Consider the following 12,547-nt stretch of genomic DNA (forward strand, 5'->3'; position numbering starts at 1 on the left):
CGTGTCAAGATGTAATGTAGTAGTTTCAAAATAAAGTCACTGATCTCCTAGTGAGTGTGGTCCTTCTTGAGCAGGAATGATCATGTCACTCTGAGGCCCTGCTTGTGTGGGATGCTAGCGTACAAAGCCTCCACGTCAATGGTCACGAGCAGGGGGGCACAGGAGGACCATCAATTTGTTTAAGTAGGTCCTGTGTATCCCTAACAGAGAAGGGGAGCCTCATAATGTATGGCATCAAGAAAAAGTCCACTAATCTGCTTGCATTCTTATTAATAGACCCAATTCCTGATATAATGAGTCTACCAGAGAGTGCTTGCATGATTTTATGGATCTTTGGTAAGGAATAAAAGGTTCCCTCTCGAGGAAATTGAACATTTAGAAACTCATACATGTTTCTATTGATTATGGCATCCAAGTATGCCATGTTGATAAAATCTATATATTCTAAATTAAACTGAGTTACCACACTAGCTGGAATCTTTCTATACCACTGTTGGTTATTTAAAATATCTAAGCTCATTTTCTCATACTGGTGGGGTGACATCACTACTATGTTCCCCCCCTTATCGAACAGTGTGATAATTAAATTGGGCCTATTTTTTAGACAAATTAGGGCTTGTCTTTTTGCGGGTGTTAAATTTGTATCCCCATAGCAACCAAAAAGGCCCACACCTGGGGGTTCATTGTCAAGTGAGGAAAGTTTTGTGATTTGTTTTTAAATTGTGCACAGGAGGTTGTGCCTCCTACTGTATCTTGTCTAGTCATTGTATATGTGGCCTCACTATTAGTTCCACTTTCCTCTAATAACATAAGGGCACGCAGAGCCCTAAAGTCTTGCATTGTGAAATTTTTCATTTGTTTCATTAGTTCTTTTTCTTGTCTAATCCTGACTCTATTCGAGCCAAACATGAATTTGTAAGTCAGTTTCCTGGCAAACAGGTACAAATCTTAGTAGTTAGTAGATAGTTTCACATTTATCACGTTACTGCTGGGAAGAAGCTAAGTCCCAGTTGTAGTACTGCTAATTCATCCTCTGACAGTTGTTAAGTAGTCAGATTAAAACACTTAGTGTGTTGTCATGGATGCATTGGGAGGAATGGTCGGTGCCGTTGGTAGACCAGAGTTTAAAGGCATAGGTGTCTGAGGTTGTAGGTTGTAGGCAGGGAGCCTTGTTTGTGAAGTTTAGCTTGATTCTTATTGATAATGCCCTTATTGAGTTTAACCAGGTATTCCTTCAACTCCTGCCATATACTGTCATATATGGGATTATTCTTCACTGTCTCATACTGTGAATGCTGTGATATTAATTTTTGATCAACCATATTCATATCAGATTTATAATGTGTGTTTAACAAATTCATTAGCTCAACACTGCATTTAGTAGAACCAGTTCACAGGATATCTTGAATTCCTGATATATATTCTTAATGGTAAAGTTGGACCCTGAGGCCCAACGGGCTAATGTTTTCATGATATCTTGATTGAAAAACTCCACGTGCCAGTGTAAATTAGATTTCTTTTTTAAACAGTTATTTGACCTTCATGAAATATTGGTTCAACCTGTCATCGTCCTTATTGGTACCATTGTATGCAGTGTGTCAGTCACTCATAAAGCCTGACCAAGCTATTCCTATAAAATCCATAATGTCTATTATGCCAAGAATTCAACAGTGAGGAAAAATACACATATAATTACGAATATGGATATCTTAACCCTATAGCAGTGCTTAGACCCAAAAGGGAGAATTTTGTGATCTGAAAAGTTCACATGAAGACCCAAGAATTTGCCGTAGTGGGGATATTTGCATGAGGCCTAGAGGTAAATAGTAAGATGTTGCCAGCAAATGACACTGTTCGGACTTCGGTGTTGCCTATAGATAGAAACATAGAAAAGTGACAACAGAAGACCACCGAGTGTGCCCCCGCCCTTTTAAATTTATACATGTTTTTGTATTTTCTTGTTTTCTTTTGTTAACTTTTTTGTCTGGTTAGATCTATGCTTGCCCCAAGCATGTTTGAGGCCACTTACTGTTGACTAACTCTCTACCTCTGCTGGAAGTCTATTCCAAGCATAAACTAGGGTTGAGGTCATGTCCCTATGTTCTTGAGCTTGGTTTCCTAAAGAAAATCCTGCCCTCTTGAAATGTATTCACCTCCTTGATGTGTTTAAAGTTGTCAATCATGTCTCTGCTTTCCGTTCTTTCCTCCAGACTGTACATATTAAGTTCCTGAAATTACTCCTGATATGTTTTTATCTCTCATACCTTTCACCATTTTTGTTACCATTCTTTGGACTTGTTCTATCTTATCGATATATTTTTGTAAGTGGGGACTCCAGAACCAGCCACAGTATTCTAAATGAGATCTTTATTGGGGAACTGCCTTCCTCTTGCTGGTGACCCTTCTAGTGATTCACCCTTGAATTCTATTCACTTTTCCCACTGCCTAGCCACAGTGTTTGCTCATTTTGCAGTCATCTGAGATAAGTACTCCCGAATCTTTTTCCTTTGTAGAGCTGTCAAGGGATTCTTTTTTCCTAGGTGCATTATTTTACATTTGGAATACTTGAACTGCAGTTTCCACAGTTTTGACCAATCTTCCAGCAATGCTGGAACATGTTCCATGTTACAGACACCTCCATAGACAGCAACCTTAGTAACCTCTGATACTCCTTGTAATTTGAGAGCAATAATTTAGTATCAGGATTAGGGTTCCAGCTCTAGATAAATAAAGGGACATCATGCTTGGTGCCCTTTTGCAGTATAAATGGGTTTGATAGATGGCCTGGGGTGCAGATTCTGGCTGAAGGGAAAGACTACATAGATTGGAGGAATGTTATAACTTCTCTTTTGAGGCCAAATGATGATATACCCTGGAACAACAATCTCAGATTCATGTTGAAATGTCTTAACCATCCAGGTGACAATAAAGATATCTACACTATATTGCGTGCCAGATCTTCTCATTCAATCTCAGTACTAGACCTCACAAATGCTCTTCTTACTAAAGGGGCCAAATTCCCACAGGCACGCTTTCCAGTGGAACCTGTTATAGCCCCAAAGTGTTGTTCAGTTGTGTAGCAATGCTCATGGTTTTGGAATGGCATATTTAACAAACTCATATATTGTAAGTGTTATGGTCAGGTGTCCACAAACATTTGATCATATAGTGTACCTTTTGTGGATATTGTCCTCCATTTCAGATATTATTGTTCAATGAGTATCTTCAATGTCTGGTTTTAAATAAATTTGTATACTCATCAGAGCCAGATGTTTTAGTAAACCTGGCAATAGTGGTCAATCTTGGGGGGGGAGGTTATAACAGCATGGAGTCTGTTCAGTTGTCCTGGTGTTACTTGAGGGAGTTGTATGTTTTAGTTTAGAAATAAATCTGTTGTCACCTAAGGGTGCACTAACACAAGCAAATGAACTTGCATGCTAACTAGATGCAAAAACCCCAGCAGGGGCTACCTAAATATGCATTACTAGCTGCTGGAAGCAGCCGCATTGAAAGCAATGGGAGGCTGCTGGCTCTCACAGGTAATCATAGCCACTTGCATGTAATTGCATATTGCCTGCATCCAGGGCTGATCACTTGCATGGGATCACTGCATGAGAGATTAGCTGCGGGAGCCGTCAGCCTCCCATCCAGTCAGAGTGCAGGTACATTCACAGGTTTGAATGCTTCCTTAAGAGTGAGAACAGTCATTTGTGTGCAATTGTCTATAGTAATTTTCTAATAGAGAGCTTATCTCTTCTTGTGTTGTCTTGTGTTTTTGTGTTGTTTTTTACACAGATATCTCTTTGAGGCTGAAGAATTAAAAGTTTGAAATAGAAAAAAGCAGCTTTCATTTGTCATTTCTGTACTTCACATCTGAAATGAAATAGGTGCTATAGGCCTCTGCCTCAACTTTGTGAGTGCTGTCCTATGACTCCTTAACTCTTGCCGGTGCTTACATACATCAGACCCAGTATTGTAAATGTTGTCCTATACCAAGTTTACCACTCACTGGCGTTTACATACATCCACCCCGATATGTTTCAATGTACATTTGTATTAATAATGGCTCTTTCAAAGTTTAGATACTTAGTGTACAAATAATTAAAAAATACCATGTATGGTTTTTATGTTCACGTAACCATTTGGCTTTTTTTTCTGTGGTCACTGTGTGACTGTGGTCATTGCTTCTTAGGTTTGTGCTAGTTTATCTATTGCGGAGTATTAGTCTGTGGGTGATTATATTTTAACATTGCTCCTTTTTTTTAATGAAACACATATTTTAGAAATACATTTAAATACGTATTTGCTTTCTATATGATACGCTTTCACAGATTTATAATGAATATTCCTTTTTTTTTTGTCTTATTGCTTACCATAACAGAATATGAATACACTACATAATCGCATGTTCAAAGTAGATTTCTTTAGTGTTATTTCACAACAAACATAACATCATGAGATTATAGCTGAACGCCTCCCTTGTGGATTTGATTTATTTCCCTTTAATGTCTGTAGGAGGGAAATTGCATATACAATTAATTATACATAGAGGAAAATTACACAAATTTAATTTGGGCATACATAAACAGAACATGCAGTATTGATGTAGCTCTAAAATGGTTCACTAACTTTCTTTCTTGCCACAGCTTATTGACGCAATATTTATTTAATATACTTGATTGTATGCATGTGGTACGCGTTGGTTATCCTTCCAGTATGCATACAGCATTAATTACCCAAAAATTTAATTTATGATAATGATTAATGCCTATATATGGTATCAAGGCTAATGTAGTAATAACTAATTTGCTTAAAGGAGAAGATAGGCAAAGCTCTTTTGACTGTACTTCTGTGGATCACGTGCAGTTTGTTCTGCACTCCTGTGATGTCACTCAGCCTGTCCAGGCTGGGGAAAGATATTGGCTTTAAAGTCAGGATCCACCCCAGAGTCTGGAGCGGCACCTGGCTCAGCCTGTCAGTGATCTGTTGGGAGCCTGAACCAGCCACTCCCTCGCCGTCCACAGCCTAGCACTTCATGTGATCGCTGAGTTCTCACACTTAGAGCTGGCAGGGAACAGATGGAGCATCGGATCAATGCTGCATCCACCTTGGTGAGTATAATTTAGGGGGAAAATACTCCAAACTGCTGTTTTAATGGCTGAAATGAAACTTTAAATTAAACTTGAAAATCCCAATCTTACCCCTGATCTTGTGCTAGGCACTTTGGGAAAACATAAAACATTACTTTAAGGTAAATAGAACAGATAATACTGGTATCATGTCTTCAGGTATTGATTGTGTTATTGATTTACTAAAGGAGTTATTTAAGTGAATATTTACTTTTCAAAATGATTATTCTCTAATCCTTTAGCAAATCAACTCAGTGTCATCTGTTTAAAGTGGTTCTAAACGTGAAAGGTTTTTTCTTTATCTTAATGCATTCTCGGCATTAAAGGAAAAAACCTTTCACTGTCTTTTCCCATCCACCCCCTCCCTAACACTTACCTGACTTCTCCATCGATAACATGTTTATTATTTGATTTAAAAAAAAACCCTTTAAGAGCTTTTAGAAATTGGCAGAATGCAACATGCTTTCAGATATATTAAACTTTCATTTGAGGTCAGTAAAAGATGCTTATGATATCCTTCACAGGTGCATCTGACCTCCTAAACTAGACAGCTTGAAGTGGTTGTAAATGCTTTTTTTTTTTTAAATAACAAACATGTTATACTAAGCAATGGTAATACACAGAGTGGTCCTGAGCCTCCTCTTCTGGGGTGCTCCACTGGCACTCTCCACTCCTCCTCTTCTGTGTGTGCCACCATAGCAAGCTGCTTCCCGAGCCTGGCTGTGTGGGTCCATAAACACACGGTGAGGTGCGCCCCCACCCACTCCTCACAGATTTTGAAAAAGGCTATGGCTGTGTCTTGTGAATGCAGGTAGAGAGGAGAGAGTTTCTATACACAGCACTAGATCAAGTATTTGGGGGGGGGGGGGGTGTGATGCAAATACTGGGCCATTTTTTTTACCTTAGTGCAGGGAATGCTGTCCTACTCCAAACCTGTGACCTGACAATGAAGGACTAGAAGCAGCCTGATGAGATCATATCTCTCTGTTTCAGTTTCTTCCTTGGCTGCACAAGTTCATGCAACAGTCCCTGGTTTGGTTGTCTCAAATTACTGGCCCTCTGTTCACAGTTCCACTGTACAGGGGATTTCTATAGGCTTTTATCAGGCAGGATCATGTACCTACATTAGATATATTTAAAAAGACATATAATTAATTATTAGTGAATGCTAAACTGAATTAAATAGTGTGTTATACCCCGTATGTCTGCATTTGCATACGATGTTGTATATCATATTTGTATTGCTGAGTTGAATCAATATACAGTATATTCTTTTATCAATGCAATATTCTGGTTTTATTGATATCTGTTCTTGTCTTTGCACAGTTAAGGATAACAATTGGCACTTTTGTGTAGCATGAAATTAAAGAATCGGTTCAGTCTCTTGGTCATGTATAATTTATTCAGCTTGCTTATTTAATTACTGTACAAAATGCAAAAAGCAGGTCTGTTTATTGGCAAATGGCAACCAGTAATATATAATGTTTCTCCGGCTAATATTTGATAAATTAAATCTGAATATAAGTAAATTCCAAAGCATATACAAACTTTGGCTCTTAGAAGTATATTCAGTAGTGAGCCATTTTCCAACTTTCACCTGATTTAAAGACCTGGCCTCAATTATCGTAGGGGGAAAAAAACAGCTTGTGTTGCCCCACATCGAGTTGATTGATTCAATACCTGCACTGGTCAATGGCAGTAGAGGCTGAGGAATCACACTGCTTTATCAAACACCACACCCCTATAGTAATAGCTTGCAGAAAGTACACTGCCATTCATTTTACTGTGCAAATAGCTATTAATATGTTCAGAAAGTTGATCAGTATTAAAAAAAATCTATATACTCTCAATAGAGGACGGATGTGTTTGTCTACTGTGATATATTGTTATGTCCCATCAGTCCGTAAAATACCATTAGTGATATGATACTTCCGCACATATTATTGTTGCATAATTGGTGATTAATCATGTCAAAAGTTTTAATTAAAGAATAATTATGTCAGTAATCACAATAAATTTTGACATTGCGAATAGTGAAAACAATAAGTCAGAATCATTTATGGTCACACATGAATTATGATTCATTATGAGGCATATTATGCTATGTATTGTATATTATTTATGATTATTCTAATGTTCTGTGATGAATATTCCATCATTCCCCTCTTATAAAGTTGTTTAAGTCCGCAATGACCTCTAAGCTCTTGATAATGCACAGTGTGAGATATATTATCTATGTGCTAAATCATATAAACTCAAAAAGACACTTATTAAAATTTTAACATCACTCTTTGTCACTGCAGTATGTCGGGAAGATTCCTACCAGTCTATAGTGTCATGCTCAGCAGTGGTACTCTCCCATGTGGAAGAATCAAGTGAAAATATTAAACTTACAGAAGAAGAACCAAAACTTTCTGGGACAACAAAAAGGTAGGTGGCAGTTTACATAATCATTATAATAAAAGTTCTCCAAAACCTAAAATTTTGGTTTTTGATGGAGACATCAGGGTTGAATTGCCCTTTTTTCATATGACATATAATGCCCTCTGGCATTTAAGGGCCATGTCAGACAGCATTTCCAATGGCAGAATAGGTGAGGCATTCATTTACCACATTATGGTTCCTCCATTGCTGACCACAGAATTCAACAGCAAGGCAGGGACATCAGGCTTGTCAGAGCACAAAGTGAGCACCCCTATTGCAAAAGGTAAGCCTCTCTGATGTAGTCCAATCTGTGACTGTGCTCATTTCTATGGAGGCTCGAGAAAAAACCTACACCTCCACAAGCTCCATGTATTATCCTCAGATTAGGCCTCTAAGGGTTCATCTCATTCAGCTGAACAGCAAGGCAAAAAATAGACCTTCACTCTGTAGATGTCACTCCATAGCATTTACTCAGCATTCTTACAAACGTCCCCTCCCTAAGCCACTCCCCTCTGATGCGTTTCACCCCAATTGGGCTTTTTCTTAGAGGTAGGGGTAGTTAGGACTGGACAATTCATACCAAATGAATACATTGATTAATTGAACATAGTACAAAATTAAAAGGCAGAACCTAATCAGAGAAAATCAACATAATAAAAAGAACATGTTCAAGCTGTTGTGCTAGCTCAGTGTGGAAAAAGTAGCCAACAATCCAAAAAGTCTTGCACATACAGGCACATAGCTAACAACAGGTATCTAGGGATACATACCAGGGGTCTCCAATCTTTGTAAACAAAGGGCCATTTTACTGTCCTTTAGGGGGGCTGGATTGTGACCAGTGAGTCACAATGTCCTGGCACCAGTGGGCGTAAACAATGACCTGTCATTGGTATTAAGGGTAGTAACAGTGCCCCATCATTGGTGTCAGTAGGAGGAATAGTGACCCATTGTTGGTGTCAGTAGAAGTAGTAGTAGTGTCCCATCATTGTTGTCAGTAAGAGGAATAGTGTCCCATTGTTAATGTCAGTATGGGTAATAGTGCCCCATCATTGGAGTCTGTGGGAGGGATAGTACCCCACTGTTGGTATCAATGGGAGAAATAGTTCCCCATCATTGGTGTCAGCAGGAGGAATAACACACCATCATTGGTGTCAGTGGGAGGATTAGTGTTCTACTGTTGGTGTCAGTGGCCGGAAATATGCTCCACTGTTGCTCACAGTGGAAGAAACAATGACCCAAAGGCAGAAAAAAAACAGCCAAAGGGCTGCATCCGGCCCTCAGGCCGCAGTTGGCAACCTCTGATATATACCAAACACTGCTGTCATCCTCCACCTGGTTCAAGACAAAATACATTTAATCCCTCACAAGGCACAATGCACATTAACCTTATGTGGGGAGAGAACAACCGGAGTGTGCTGGCTCCCCAGATGCCAGCGCACAAAGTGACAGCAAGCACTAAAAGTAGTACTGAGCTGCCTTGGCTCTACTTTTCATTCAATAAATGCTATAAATGGACATCTACAGAGCGTGGCTTTCTTTTTCTATCTTGTTACTATCTTGTTACTGAAATATGAAATATGCAAATTTCTGGTTGAAAGAATAACTGTACTTACTTGTTTTTGAGATAATGTATACACTTCATGTCTCTGTTTTTATCATATGTATACAATATATAACTTATGAAATATTGAAATACATTTTTTTTTACAAATATTATGGTTTATTGCTATCCTATAGCGTGTAAATGTAGGCTTTACAAAGGATGTAGTTGACATTTGAGACTATGAGACTATAGAGTAGAACTACCAAGCTCCATTTTTTTATCAGCTGTGTTTATGAAGGAGTCCTTTGCTTCATAACCCTTCACCAATCTCTAGTAGGTTCCTTCAACAATAAAATATGGCTCTGTTATCATCAGGCCCCTGCATCCTTTAGTCACATCTGACTATTCTATGTCAATTTTGTGTGTTTTATTTAGGTTCTACAATATTTAATTAATAAGCACATGGAATTAAATGAGAACTATTTCATGCCATCATGTTAGATAAGTGGGGGCTATTGAAATGTTAAAAAAACCCTGAAAAGAGAAGAAGCATCAGTGTTAACAAAATTGTTTTTGAAACTGAAAAATGAATTTTGAAAGACTTGCATCTTCCTCTTAGTGTAGTAGTGAATACTCTGATCAATCCAGACTGTGAGCACAGCACAGGCAAACAGCTTGAGAATGTCAACAGATATAAAAGCAGCAATGAATGTCCATAGGAAAAGATCACATCATATATTCTGGATATAGACAAGGAAAATGTGAACGCTGTTAGGACAAAATAAGATGAGATGGGAAATGATGATTTTTCTCTTTTTATCTGTCTCACATGATCACAAATGCACATAGAAAACTTTTAACAGTCTCATCTGGAAAGGGATGGGAAAGTAGGTATACACAAATGCTATATTGTTAAATGTAGCTACTTACAAAATAAGTGTTACTTATAGTTATATCAGTGTCATTAGGTACATAAATTTCTTGAAAGATTTTTTTTTTGTAATTACTTTACCTGGACTGGGTTTTCGATATAAAAGTCTTTATTTCAGTGTAAATCTGTCAAGGGACTAGAATGCTTAAAGGACCACTATCGTAAACAATACTGTATTCTGGCCCCAGATATAACTAATACCTGTACCAATCATATCCATTGTATTTGTTCATTTTTATTTCTCAAGTCTTTATTTTTATTTTCTCCAACTTTTAATACATGTCAAGCTGTCAAGCAAAAGTGGAAATTACAGAGGTTGGGGCAAACTATATAACACTGCTTGGGGTTGCTTACAGCAGTCATCTTTTATTCATATTGTTTAAACCTTTTCCACACAAGACAAGATGATACTTATTGCTGTACAGTAACTGCTTAAAAATTACATATCCACACAAGACTAACATGTCCACAGGGTGACAAAGCTGTCGTGTGCTTATTCTGCAGAATGAACAGCATTGTCACCTTGTTAAAGAAAGCACAAAAATAATGGTTATACTCGCAACAGCTAATAAAACTATGTTACATGACTGTTTCATAAGAAAAAAAAACCCAAAACAAACCAAAAAATTATTTAAATCCTAGTGATAGACTATTGGTTGGTCAAGGATGGTTCAGAGGTTGCCCCAGGTGGAATAAAGGGGCAAGAGTCATTGTCATTTAAAAGGTGGGCATTCTTAAAATAGAAATAAAAGAATATAAAGGATATGTGTAAGTGCACATAATTCATTTTGGGGAAGCATTACCTTCACATGATTCTTCTAAGTACATCAAATCACTATACATATTTTTGTGTTTAGGGAAACATGGAATCTAAAGGCTTAACATTAAGAGCTGATTCACACATGTATGCAAATTGTATGTGTTTTGAACGGCATTCAATTCCCATGAAATGTGAAATAACATTGCTTTCTATTGTGTCTATTCACATATACGTGGTACAAACAGAGTACAGATTCAGTGTGAATTGAAAAAGAGTCCTGTCAGTTTTCTGAGCAGTGCAGTCCTGCTCAGGTGCGAATTCAGGCTCATTGACTTCTTTGAAAATGCTTCTGAATCTCACATGTCATCACTTGTGAACAGGATAAATTCCTGACCTGATCCTGATCTAAACCTGAATCTGATATAAACCTGACCTGAACCGCTGAACAACCACTTTGTTAATTAGCCGTGAAAACGGAGCTTCAATTCACACCATTCATGTGAGAATCCACACTAAGGGCAGTTATAAAAAGGAAACTATGCTGCCATAACATTGTTAGCTGGCAAAGTGCTGAACAAGATACAAGTCAGGGTGAAAATTGGGGCCAAGTAGCAGGTAAGCTGTGTCTCTAGAATGAGGGAATCCCTCAATAGATACAGCTTGTGTGTGAGCTGCAGATCAGTTGTCAGACCTAGACCACTCTGTCCATTCTCCTCTTTGGAACAGCATTGAGCAGATCTAGATCCATTCAATAAATTTTTAAAGCTGAACTTCACTCTCTCAATTAACATTAATTATTTTGAATCCTTATGCTGCTAGCATTAGTAAATAGATTGGAAAGTATCTATCTATCTTTACTTGTTTTAAACTTTTTTTTAAATGTTTTCCTGGTTTCCATACTTTTTCAAATGATGTCATACATCTTAGTAGTCCTCAAAAAAGGGAGGAGAGTTTTTCTCAGCTAAGCACTCTCTCCTACCAGCTTGCCTGAAGGAAGGGCAGATGGATTCCAGGAAGTAAATGCTACATGAATTATTTGCCCTTACTCTGTGCAGGCTAGGCAAACAGGTAGCTTGAGCACATGTAACCAGAGCTAGCACAAGCATGAGACTTCAGGCTTGGCTGGCCTAAACAGGTTTGGTGTCCACCCAGAGATTAACCTCATCAATCACTTTACAGGTGGACAGACAGACAGGGAAAGTGCATTGTCGTCAAAACCACAATGCTGGAATGAGACCAGCAGCTGTGATGTCTCAGGAGCACTAGATGCTTCTGACACTTTCACTTGTTTATACTTAAATGCATGTGAACTGTTAGCACATATAGACAGTATAATGGTTTTTGGTTCTGAGAGACTTTGGGAGTGTTTTGGGACTGCACAATTACCCCCTTCAATAAGGCAGCAGTGACCAACTGATTAAAGGGGTTCTTGTGGAGCCCCAAAACATGGCATTGTGTTTTGTAACAGAATAAAGTTTGGACCAATGTAGGTATGAATGTGCCATACCTGTGAGATCCATGTGGAAGCTGGACCTATGTACAAATTGCCATAGTGATGCTGGAAGAGAAAAGGGCTTCCCCCAGACTGTTGGCACAAGGTAGGAAGGGCACAGTGGTCCAAAATGTCTATGTATACTGTAGCATCAACAGCATTTCTCACTGGAAACACTTGAACTTGAAGGTGTGTTCACATTGTTTTGGCTATATAATGTACACCCAATGGCCAAGTGCCCCAAAACGTTTGGACATAAAGGGGGATC

At 38.3% G+C, this 12,547-nt stretch overlaps 1 protein-coding gene across 1 annotated transcript in view; it reads left to right on the forward strand.

Annotated features, from left to right (window-relative positions):
• CCSER1 (coiled-coil serine rich protein 1) overlaps positions 1–12,547 on the forward strand; it is a 1,224,715-nt gene that overhangs the window by 486,790 nt on the left and 725,378 nt on the right. The window contains exon 5 of the mRNA XM_089663808.1: positions 7,433–7,559. Within this exon, the coding sequence (XP_089519934.1) occupies positions 7,433–7,559 (127 nt within the window). The remainder of the gene's footprint in view (positions 1–7,432; positions 7,560–12,547) is intronic.

Source organism: Staurois parvus, unplaced genomic scaffold, assembly GCF_062004578.1.
Source record: "Staurois parvus isolate SC_StPar_1 unplaced genomic scaffold, SC_StPar_1.0 ptg000044l, whole genome shotgun sequence".
Taxonomy (NCBI): domain Eukaryota; kingdom Metazoa; phylum Chordata; class Amphibia; order Anura; family Ranidae; genus Staurois; species Staurois parvus.